The sequence below is a fragment of the Girardinichthys multiradiatus genome, chromosome 2 (assembly GCF_021462225.1).
Source record: "Girardinichthys multiradiatus isolate DD_20200921_A chromosome 2, DD_fGirMul_XY1, whole genome shotgun sequence".
NCBI lineage: Eukaryota > Metazoa > Chordata > Actinopteri > Cyprinodontiformes > Goodeidae > Girardinichthys > Girardinichthys multiradiatus.
Genome location: NC_061795.1, coordinates 2,054,602 through 2,067,213, shown reverse-complemented (window position 1 = coordinate 2,067,213; position 12,612 = coordinate 2,054,602). Strand labels below are relative to the sequence as shown.

At 39.5% G+C, this 12,612-nt stretch overlaps 1 protein-coding gene across 1 annotated transcript in view; it reads right to left on the bottom strand.

Annotated features, from left to right (window-relative positions):
- swap70b (switching B cell complex subunit SWAP70b) overlaps positions 1 to 12,105 on the bottom strand; it is a 47,414-nt gene extending 35,309 nt beyond the window's left edge. Inside the window, exons 1-2 of the mRNA XM_047393107.1 lie at positions 11,860 to 12,105; positions 5,615 to 5,755 (exon numbers count right to left, since the gene is read on the bottom strand). Of these exons, the coding sequence (XP_047249063.1) occupies positions 5,615 to 5,755; positions 11,860 to 11,955 (237 nt within the window). The 5' untranslated portion in view covers positions 11,956 to 12,105. The remainder of the gene's footprint in view (positions 1 to 5,614; positions 5,756 to 11,859) is intronic.
- Positions 12,106 to 12,612: the final 507 nt, after the last annotated feature.

Here is a 12,612-nt window from a genome sequence, read left to right as displayed (position 1 = left end):
CTCCATAACAAACATTATATCATATTTCAGAACAAATACATCTGTGATTGAGCACCAGACTAAAATAACACGGTAAACACTACAGTTGAGTTCTTTATATGTGAGGAGGAGAATACTGATCAGATGTTCAGGTAGAGTTTGCTTGTATCATCTATGTTGGTGGGTGTGAATGAGCAGAGTGTGATTGCAGCAAAGCAGTCAAGGAGGTACCCAATGGTGTAAGAGATTTTATTACAAAGATCTAGTCTTCATACACCATTTTTGTGTCGTATGTTCCCTGGTTGTCTTTTTCCTCGTGGCTCACTGGTCCTGTAAAGGTTTGGAGAAATACACAACTACCCCAAATGTAGTATGAAACAGAGTCCATGTCGGGCAGACGGCATCCCATAATCCTGTGTGTTGTCCTCACAACCCGTGATACTTCCTTCCTCTCCTGTGCAGTTCCCACACCACACTGTCCTGCTGAGACACAGAGTGCTTTCCACCGTGGCCCTGCAGACATCTGTAAGCAGCTGAGGAGAGAGAACAGTCTGTTTTCATGTCCTGATGAAGAAGAGCTGTTGTTGTACCTTCTTCAACAGGCGAGGGGCGTTTCCGGTCCAGGAGAGGTCAGAGGAGATCTGGATGCTCTTGCACTTTAAACTGTCCAGACCACTTCCCAGGACCTCATCGACCTCACCAAAAAGAAGCGTTTGTGGTACTTTGTTGGGGTAGTTGTGTATTTCTCCAGAAACCTACAGTGAAATTATGAAATACTAATTCTGGTTATAATATAGATGACCCTCTAATATAATCTGAAGAGATTGTGTTGTCACCTCTCACGGTTTTGGAGAAATAAATTCCTGAAAGTGGGACAAATGCATATAATGGTTGAACATTTTGAGGTATTTTGCCAAGATATTTATCCAAAACTGTACAGTAAAATATTAGATATTTATTATTTTACATAAAACATGAATGTGAAAGTTGTAAAAATGTAAGTTTTATCATCATTTCTGAATCTAGTCTAAATTCTATGATGTGTTAGTTCCTCTCTCTTGATTACTAGGAGAGCATTTGTTTATTTTTTTGTCTTTTGCAACAACCAATCACAGCTCTTAGAAGAAAACATCACACCTAGCAACAGGGTCAACCACACCTCCTCACTAAGATAGGAATCTCTGTTGTCTCCAAGCTCAGAGTCACTCTCAGCAGAGAGCTGAATCACTCTGAAGCTAGGAGTCTTTGGCAGGAAGTTTTAGGCTAAGATAGGAGCTCTTTGAGAGGACTGAGGATCTTTGTGAACACGGGCCCTGGACCCTAGGGATTTATTTAGTTGTCAGTTTCGCCAGATCAGATTCCGTTTGAAGACATGTCTGTTGAAAAGAAAACATTACAGTAACAACAACATAAAACTTAAAACCTGAGCTGCAGTTCTCTGTAATTTCTCCAGAGTAATCATGCGCCTCTTAGCTTCCACTCTGACTAATGATTCATGTTTCTTTTCCATCTATTAACAATGATTCTAGTTGTTTGCTATAACTGTTTTTGCTTTAAGGTTAAAAATAAAAAGGTCCGACACCCTGCTTGGAGGTTTCTTCAACACATTCACATGCAATGCTTCATCAAACCACTAAATTACAGACTGTCTTTACTTGCTGAGCTCTATCGCTCTGTCACAATCTCCGAGTTTTAATACCAATCCTATATTCTGCTGTAATGTAAGAAACACGGAGTCACTAAGGATGATGCACTTCTCCCATGTTCCTCTATTTTCCATCTATGAAAGCACACATGGTGAAGTTGCTCCTGGCGACAGCTCTGTTTAAATGTTTTTTCTTGCCTTTGAAACTGGTTCACACACAGGCCCATTCAATACAATTTCCTTGTATAACTGGGTGGAGTTTCCTCAGCATTTGAATGCTTTGCCAACCAGCCTCCCATACACCACCCCAACCACCCTCTCTCCATCCTCACCACTCTGTCCACAGGCCAGGGGTGGTTGTGTGTGGAAAAGTACATACAATGTTGTGTTAGGAAGGAGGAGTGATTGTTAATTTGTGACTTCTAAACTCAGACTGCATGTGTTCATAAAGAACTTTAACCTGCTAAATGATTCAAATAACCTAGAATCCAGTGTTGCCTAAATATGTGAGTACAGCAACTGCATCAACCTAATACCCATTTGAATTATCTGGATTTGTTGCCTACTATTACAGACTTGACAGCAAAACACGTTTTGCAACTTCTTTTTTCTGACCTGTTACTTTAAGGAACAAGGAAAAAACTTTGCAATGAAAAGAATTCCCCGAGTTACTCACAGTATGTGAACTTTAACAGTTTGCAGCCACGTTATCTCTGGTCAAATAAACTCAGTGCAGTCAAGAACAATCAAAGAAAGGTGACATCAGCACCAGATCTAGCAACAAACCAAATGATGTACAGAAACTGGAGGAAACTCCCAAGCTAAAGCATATGTTATCCCTACAACTGCAGTGAATATGTTAGCTAGACGGATTATTGATTGAAAACCATTCTTATCAACTGAACTTGTGATGGACCAACAAAAGGTAGTGGATAAATGTGAAATGGAAGGAACATTTCTACATTTTTTACAAAAAAAAAGGTGGGCTGTGAATATTTTTTAAGCCCCCATGCGAGGGAGGACAGCAATATTTCAGAGATGCAGCAAAGAGCCCCATGACTAGCTGCAGAGATTCATAGCTCAGTTTGGACAGCAACTTTGTTGACCACTCCATGAATCTGGCCTTAGTGAAAGAGTGGTAATAAACCTATAAGCCTAATGGAGGACACGTCAAACATCTGGAAAAAGTGCTCTAGTCATATGAAATTCAATCCCCCCCCCCCAACATCAAAAATGCTATTCATGGTCGAAAACCAACACTGATCATCACCTAGACAACAACATGGTAACAACGTCATGCTGTGGGAATTTGTTTCTACAGCAGTGACGGGGAAACATGACACAGCTGATATGAAGATGGGGGATGGTGAATACAGAACAATCCAGAAAGAAAGTCTGTTACAGACTGCAGAAGACTTGAGACTGGGGCTGAGGTTCTGCCTAAACATACACCCAGAGCTACAATGGAGTGGTTTTACATCAAGGTACATTCATGTCTCAGAATGGCCCAGTCAAAGACCAGAGCTAAATTTATAATAGAGAATTTGTATCAAGAAATTGCTGGTCTCTGATGCTCTCCATCAAATCTGACTGAGCTTGAGGTATTGTGCTAATAAGAATGTCAGTTTTGCTATGTGGAAAGGAGATACAGGAAAAGACTTCCAGCTTCATCTGCAGCATAAGCAAAGACTCACAAGGGTTGAATACATATGTTAGCCAAAGTTTTCACAATTTCATGTGCAAAACAAAAGGAAGCCAGGTATAAATTTTTATTCTACTAACAACTGAGCTTCGTTTCAAACACAGTGTGAAGTGAGTGTTGCATCAACATTTTAAAGATGAGTTTTTATTAACAAAAAGGAGGGGAGAGTTCACCATAATGTTCGCATTTCTATTTTATTTAGAAAACATGAAAGGAAGCTTTGAATTCAGCTAACCTAGAAATGACTACACTACAAATGACATTTTCTTATCACAACAGATGACGCTATGCAACATACCAAAAATAACTCCACATAATTAGTTTGCAAGAGCAACATCTAGGCATGCGTCAGAGCCTCGTTTCACAACTGTTGCACTTTTCATCATAGCGTTCCTAACGTTTACAGACATTATGATGAAAAGTCAGAAAGTAGAGAATAAATGTGTTTTCTCAAGCTGTACGGAGTGCAGAGTAGCACAGCAATGACACTCTGCCATTTATTGCTCTTTTATTGCTGTGGACTGCCTGTCAGCTGCTGAAAGACTGCCACTACACTTCCTCTGGTCCACAAAAAAAGACATATTTAGTTTTTTTGGAATGTCAGCCTATCATGGAAGCTAAAAGGAGCACCACCTATCCCCCTTATTAAGGTAGTGCTGTTGAAAAAGAAAAGTGCGCAACCCATGAGGGAAATGTTTACTAAACAGTTAACTGCAGGCGGCCTTTTGGAGCAGAAAACTAATTCTACAATCTGTTCTATTTGTCATAGTCAAATTAAAAAAATATCACAGCACTGATATAACCGTAGTGGTCAGTATGTTCTATTATTTTAGCAGCATTAGGAATTACTTAAAAAAAATATGATCATGTTATACATTTCTGTTTTCAGTCATTTTGTTGGGGGCAACACATGTGAGATTGTAGTATTTTTACTAAAATGTGAGAATCTCAGATCAGCCCATGCTTAGTGGGATCAAAATGAAACACATGGTAGAAAATCAAGAAATAATCAATAAAAATACAGCCCAATGTGTATAATGAGCTACAGTCACAGAAATCAAGCTAACTAGATGATTACTGCCAGGTCCAAAGTGCTTTGGCTATCAGAAATGTATTCAGTGTTTGGTCTGACCCTTCTGGGCTACTGTAGTAACTTGCTAATGCAACATAACATACTCTGAACCTCTTGTTTTAGCACGTCTATATTACAATAAGAGCTTGTGCCGGAGCAGCTCTCATTTATAGTAACCCCTTGGTATGACGTCACATAGCAGAAAGAAAAGGCTTTTTCAGAATGTCCAGCTGAATGAACACCAGAGAGGCCTTTTCACGTCGAGGCTGCATGATGACGCCATCATAATGGGGCAGATAGTTTAAGGAGCAGTCAGTGTTTAGCTCTTAATGATCAGAATATGTTAAAGACACACAGAAGAGTGAATTTACCACAACCATTTTAATACTTTCGTTATAAACCTTTATAATATACAGAGATATGGAAAAAATGTTGGTGGTTTGGTATCAAAAAGGGTAAAAAATGTTTGAAATACAATCTTTTATGGAGATTTAAGCTAAACCGCCCTGACTATCTGTGTTTTCCCATCTAAAAAACAGCTAGATTGAGCTATCTTGTAAGCATTCCTGCTATCAGCTGACCAGCAGACTGCAACAACAGTGGCTGAGTGCAGCATTACTCCATGTTCCATAAAGCTGGAGCAAACTGGATCTTTCTCTGGCACAACAAAAACATAAGCAATTTTCAAACTGTAACTAGGTCAATGACAATAAATGATAGATTCTTATTTTCTGTTTAAAGTACAGATGATGACAGACTTAAAAAAAACATACAAGCTGAAAATGATGTATTTTTCAGCCCTGAGAAACAGGTGTAGGACTTGCTTCAGCCGCAAAAGTTCCAACAATCCGGCTGTTATGGTTTTGTGTGTGTAGCCTCCTTAGTTAGGGCATACTTTAACTGTGTTAAACTTTTATTGTGTTTATACTTATACCCAACAACCCACTGCCCCGGTTTATATCCTGCTATCAAGTCAACGTTTTTCCTCTTCTGATAGTGTAACATTTTCCCTCCATGTAGATAAATAGTCACAGAACAGACTGCTGGTTTTGATGGTTTTTACAGCGTCCTCAACAACAGAGAAAACAATGTTCTAGCAGTGCCAACTTTTGAACTATACATAAACCTTAAAAATCTGAAAAACACTTCCACCAACAGGGCTTTAAGTAGGATATTTTAGGCTTGTTGTGAGCATGCGTGCTCTGTGGTGACAGACCTTATCCAGGATGAACTTGTTGAGGTACGGCATGTATCCCTGATTGGAAACAGGACCCTCGTCGTCATCTTTAAAATGTTCTTCCAGTGCCACTGGGTCATGCGGGATCCTTAATACTGTACATAAGTTATGAGAAAGCACCTGAAACCAGAGCAAAAACTCCTGTCAAAATCACATATGAGAAGTAGAGGATAATATATACTTAGCTCAGAAAAGTAAGGAAACTCTGGTTTGGTTGTTTATTGTAACCATGCTTATTTGCAATAAATCTTTTGCCCTTGGCAATGCCTGTTTATTTTCCCTTAAGTGGTACCACTTAAGAAATGCACATTTGGATTGAGTAGCTGGTTGCTCCCATGAAATACTGTTTGCCAAAGCTAAACAGATATTTCTGTTATTGATTCTTATTTGCTGTCGTTTCTTGGATTGGATGATTGAGGCTTGAAGAAATGGGATATTGTACATTTCACAATTTATTGTTTCAACAAATAAAGGCGTTGGAGAACTGTACACAACCACAACAGCCTGGCAACCTTTCCTCTGTTGGTCTGTCACCTGCTTGGTCACAGCAGTGACATCCTGGTAGGAGTTCAGTCCCTAAGATTGACTAGGTATGGAGTTGCTACTGGCTGCAGAATTTAGCCTCCAATGATAACAAGCCTTGTTTTTCCCACACCATCACACTTGTGCCACAAAGAACTGTTCGGCTTTGGCAAGTTTTCATGGGCAGAACCCACATACATGCATTTTCCTTACAAACGTGACATTTTAATGACATAAGATTTATTGACAATAAGCATTTCTACAGGAAAGAAGAATGAATGAAAAAAAATCATCTGAGAACATATTTCTACATTTTTGTGCTGAGTTTACTAATGATAAAAAAATGGGATCTTAGGGAACCGACAGCAAACCGTGTGTTGTTTTCATTCCAACTGTTCCTTGTCTGTGTTCTGCACAGCAGGACCGTGCCGGGAGCCGCAACTGAGCTGACTGTGACAGCACATAAACACAACACAGGAGGCAGAGGAAAAGCTTGCCCGCTACTCCGTGGACTTATGTGTTCCAGGTGATTTACAGTGTTTTCAGGACTCACACATATTGTTGTGCATGTAGGTCAATAAGTTACATTTTGGTGCCATCTGATCAGAACACCTTACCTTACAGGTCACCTCAAAAATTTTGAATATCGTGAGAAAGTAGGACTGAAATGATTAATCGGATTAATTGTGATTAATCGTAAATTGAAATAATCGTTAACTAATTTAGTAATCAAATATTAGTTAACTGGAGTATACAGACTCTAAAACACGTCATTTGCTGAAAGAAATGACCATTCAGAGCAGTAATTAGGCCAAAGCTGTACAAAAAATATATACATGTTGCATTTAAGATGGATAACCTTTGTCTGTAAAAATGCTTTCTCCAGAACTCCTTAAGCAGCATAGCTTTAGTTTCACCTGGTTCAAATACTGTAAAAAATCTCCTATTAAGAACCTTTTGCTATCTGATTATTAATCAGTTAATAGAAAAAAATAGTCAACAGATGATTCAGTTAGCAAATGAATAGTTGCCAGTTGCAGCCCTATGAAAAAGTTCAATATGTTGTCAATCATTTCAGTGAAACTCATATCATGTAGTTTCATTACACAAGGAATAAAACATTTCAAGCCTTTTTGTCTTGTAATTTTAATGATTACAGTGAACACGTAATGAAAATATAAAATTCATAATCTCAAAAATTTTGAACATACATAAGATTAATAAATAAAATGACATTTTAAACATATATGTTAGACTTCTGAAAAGTATGTCCAACTCTATGCACTCAATAGTTGGTCGAGGCTCCTTTTGCATGAATTACTGCATCAGTGCAGCGTGGTGCGGAGAAGATCAGCTTGTTGTTCTGCTGAAGCCCAGGTTGCTTTGATAGCTGCCTTCAGGTCATCCGCATTGTTAGGCCTGGTGTCTCTTCTCTTCCTCTTGACAACGCTCCATATATTTTCCATGGGGTTCAGGTCAGGCCAGTTTGCTGGCCAATCAAACACAGTAACATCATGGTCATCGAACAAGCTGCTGGTACCTTTAGCAGTGTGGGCTGGTGCCAAGTCCCATTGGAAAATGAAATAAGCATCTTCATACAGCTTGTCAGCAGAAGGAAGCATGACTGGCTCTAAAATGTCCAGGTAGATGGTTGTTTTGACTGTAGACTTCAGAAAACAAAGTGGACCAACACCAGCAGATGACATGACACCCTAAACCATCACTGACTGTAGAAACGTCACAATGGACTCTAAGCAACATGGACTTTGTGCTTCTCCAGGTAAGAGGTTTCTGACATTGTCTAAGAACCAGGATTGGCTTAACATGAGGAATGTGACATTTCTTGCCCATCTGGGCGATTCGACTGGGCATAGTCGCTCTTGATGTTCTGATCTTAACCTCAGTCCACTCCTTGTGAAGCTCCCCAAAGTCTTCAATGGATTTTGCTTGACAATCCTCTAAAGGCTCAGTTATCAGTGTTGCACCTTCTCCTACCACATGTTTTCCTTCCACTTAATTATCTATGAATATGCTTGAATACAGCACTCTTTGACCAAACAACTTCTTCAGCCATTGCCTTTTGTGGCTTACCCTCCTTGTGGAAGGTGTCAGTAACCATCTTCTGGAGATGTGTCCAGTCAGCAGTCTTCTCCATGATTGTATAGCCTACTGACCCAGACTGTGAGACCATTCAGAGACTCAGGAAACCTTCGCAGGTGTTTTGAGTTCATTAGTGACACCACTAGTTTCCAACATAAAACTTTTTTCACAATATTCTAATTTTCTGAGACACTGACCACAATCATTCAAATTCCGAGAAATAAAGGCTTGAAATTTCACTCCATGTGTAATGAATCATGAGTATCACTTTCAGAAATCTGAAAAATATTTTATGTTTTCACAATATTAATTTTTGTAGATGTACCTGTACAGTCTTGCTGTGTTCCATTCATGGCTATTGACAAACTGCAAACAGGACGTCTCGGAGCTTTCGCTCAATAATGGTTTTATTCCCGACTAACTAACAGATAGATACCCTGTTAGCAAATGTTTTCACCTGAGCTGTTTTCCAATTCCAGTCGATGGACTGGGCCATAAGACGGTCAAAGCGTGGTATACTGTTTCACAGCCTAGCGCTGCTTGAAACATCTCCACAACTTCAGCCCCAATCCATCTGGTGTTCCTCAATCTTCATGATGAAATTTGTTCTCTAATGTTCTCCAACAAACCTCTGAGGCCTTCACAGAAAAGCTGGATTTATACTGATGTTAATAACATTTGGACTCCATTTCATACAACTCCAAGTAAACTGGTTGCGCTGGAGTTTTTTGTGTGTGTGGATATTACATGAAAAGGGGCAAATTACAAGTGCATGCAATGCTTTTCAGATTTAATGTTTAAAAAAAAATAGAAAACCATGTATTCTTTACCATCTTCTTTACACCACTTTGTGCTGGTTATCACGTAAATCCCACCTAAAATACATTATCGTGTGCTCGTCATAAAATATGAGAAAGGGGTTAGGGACATCAATCGTTTTTTCAAGGTACTGGAAACCCAACATTTCCGGGCAAAGTTCTCAGGACTTCCTCAAAAACATGAAGACAGTAAATGATAACATACAGTATCTTCCACTGGCTTTTTATCTAGCTGTATTTAGACCACATCTGTGACTAATGTAAAGTGTTATGATTTTGTATGGGAGACATGTTATTATATCCAAGTTATTTTTGGTGATAGCAGGTGATTGTGATGTATTCCTATGTTCATGCACTCACAGTTGCCTACAAGTCATGAGCTTAGACACATCAATGAATGTCCAAACCCTGCTAAGCAATCAACATCTAGTTATATAGTTAAATATGTATTTGCAAAGTGAAAGCCGTTACCCTATAGTACATATGTCAAAGTCAAGGCCCGCGGGCCGGAATTAATTATCTATGGCCCCCTGGATGATATTTAATTACTATTAGAACCGGCCCGCAGGCCACAGCCGCCCGCTGGCGTTTTGCACGCACCAACACTACATTCCCCACAATGCAACGGTAGTCCGCAAAGTCCCTGTAGCGCGCACAAGCGGCTTCATTGTTCATCAGCAATCACAGCAGAGATCAACTTTCAGGTACCCCCCTCCTCAAACATGGTTAAACGTAAGGTGGACGCTGAGAACAGGGAGTTTCAAGCCAGGTGGGAGGCAGAGTACATGTTCACGGAGGTAAAAGGCAAACCTGTGTGTCTTCTATGTGGAGAAAGTGTGGCGGTAATGAAAGAATATAATGCAATATAAAGTTTATAATGCACGCACTTTTATTTATGTATTCATCTTGATATTAAGAAACATACTTTGTTTTTCAAACCAATTCAATTTTTTGCTGTTTGCCTGTTGAAAATGTTTCCCCTTGAGGTTACTGACAGAGCCATAACAAAATATTGCTTTATTCATTTAATTATTAAATAATGTACTCTGTGTTAGGTCTTGGTTCAATAGGCTATGTGCAATCATTTCAATATGTTTTAATAAACATTGAACCAGTCTGGCCCTTGGCTTGTAGCAAATTTGTTTTTTTGGCTCTCGGTGTATTTGACTTTGACATCCCTGATCTATAGCAAAAATATAGTAAACGGTTTCAAGAAATGCAATCAGCTGCAGTTCCTGTGGTGTAGATAAGATCCCAGGTGTTGAGTAGCTTAGGGGGAATAATGAGTATTTTGCAAAAGTATAAATATCTCTTTAAACTTTTTAAATTTAAAGAGATAAACTTTGGATTTAATGTAGGATAATATACATTAAATACAACAATAATGTATTTGATGGAGATTTTATGTGATAGACCAACACAAAGCAGTGCATTATTGTGCAGTGGAGGTAAAAAATACATGGTTTTCAAATAAAAGTTTAAAACGTTTGCGGCGTGCATTTGTATTTAGCCTGCCTGAGTCAACACTATGGAAAATTATCCTTCGCTCCCACACTTTTGGAGTCCGACTATAAATGATTGCCTAGTCTTTACACAATAGCGCAAAATTAGATGGCGAGCATCTGTGAACAGCAATGTTCAAGTCTTGCCACACATTCTTAATTAGTTTGAGGTCTGGACTTTAACTGGGACATTGTAACATGAGAATGTACTTTGATCTAAATCGTACCACTGTAGCTCTGGCTGTATGTTTAGTGTTGTCCTGCTGAAAGATGAACCTTCGTCCCAGTCGAGTCTTTAGCGGTTTTTCTGCCAGGAAAACTCTAATAATTCCATCAAGTCTGACCAGCAGGAGAAAAGCATCCCCACCTCATGATGCTGCCACCACCATAGTTCACTCCAGGATTGGTGTGTTCAAGGTGAAAAGATTTTAAATACAGACAACAAAGTTAAATGTTGGTCTCATCTCATCTGGCACTTTCTTCCACACTTTTTTTGCTGTGCCCGCCTCATGGCATGTGGCAAACTGGACTTCTTATTGTTTTTTTTTTCCCAGTCTCCCATTTAGACTAAATTTATGTATTATTAAGAACCACCAAGAGTTGTAAGAAGGGATATAAAACTTGGGGGTTGAGAGGATTTTCACCAATAGATCTTAAAAGGAGCTGTGGCCTAAATGGTACATTAGTGTAATCAAGTTGAGAGCAAATGTCCTGCAACCAAGTAAAGGCAGTTTCAGCGATTTCACAAGACAAGAAAGTAGTCCGTCACGGCCACACATTTTTTTCTCTCTGCAGAATCCCAGCCAGCTGAACTCGCTGTTGACTTTTATTGTTGTTCAACGGTGCCTGGTTGGCACTCAGCTGCACCATCAGTATATAAGATGTCATAGTGCATACACCGTAAAAATTAGTTGCAGAAAACTTTCCCTAAACGTCGCTGTTGTGTTTGGCTCTCCAACTAGTCTAAATGCATTGAAAGGAAGAAATCCCCGAGCACGTTTACTGTCGTCATCCCAAAAGCCATGTTTTACGTTGAGATTCGTGATGGGTTTTTCTTCCCACGGAAACAGCCTCAAGTTGCCAGTCTATCCATCACAGGTGCGTCTCTGCTGCTTTCCAACAGAGGCGCCCTGTGTCCTCAGAGGAGGAAGAGACGCGGTCGGCATGAAAAACAAGGCAAACATTCCAGAAATGGAGAGAATCATTGTCCAAAAGCACTGCTGTCAGCTAATCAATACAAAAGAAAATAAAAAAGTGCGGTGGTGAAACTTGAGAAACTTACTTTCAGCTGAGATTTGGAGACTTTCCCGCTCTTATCCACATCCAGAGCTGTAAACGCATGCCATATAGACTTTAAAAGCTCGTCCCGCAGCGTCATGATACCGAAAGGTGACTTGTCTTTTTATTCACTCCTTTCTCCTGTCCTCTCTGTGACTGTGTCGTCGCCCGGTTCTGTCTCTGTGCGCTGTCTCCTGTGGACACAGAGGCAGGATCACATGACACTCAGTGTCTGGCATAATGATGTTGATGAAGCGGAGCGAAGAACTGCAGCACCGCTCAGCGAGAGAGAGCCACAATCATTTATCAATGAGCTTCCGCTGCAAAAACGGGTTAAAGCTACTTACTAATATGGTTCAAAGCGTGGAAGGGACGCATTGTAAAATAAAATGAACCATGAGGGTTGGAAAAAGTCTGACTTCCAGAGAGGGAATAAAAAGTAGTTTTAACTGAGATATAAAAAAGGCTACTGTTTTATATTCAAAGCAATGATATTAACAGCTACAGCTAGCTGAATTTAAAAAAGTCACCCACTGATCAGAAAAAAATATATACAATTGAAGGATATCAACCAATTTTATTAAAAGCCTGTTCTAAAATTAGTCTACATTTAACCCAAACTATAGCTGTTTCTTAAAATACCGTTTTATCGCTTCTAAAGTTGCTATCAGGGAAAAGCTTAGGTTAGCTCAGTATGCTAGCATACAAGTCCTTCCAATATGGCGTTTTTTGTTGCCTTTCCACTTAAAAAAAATAA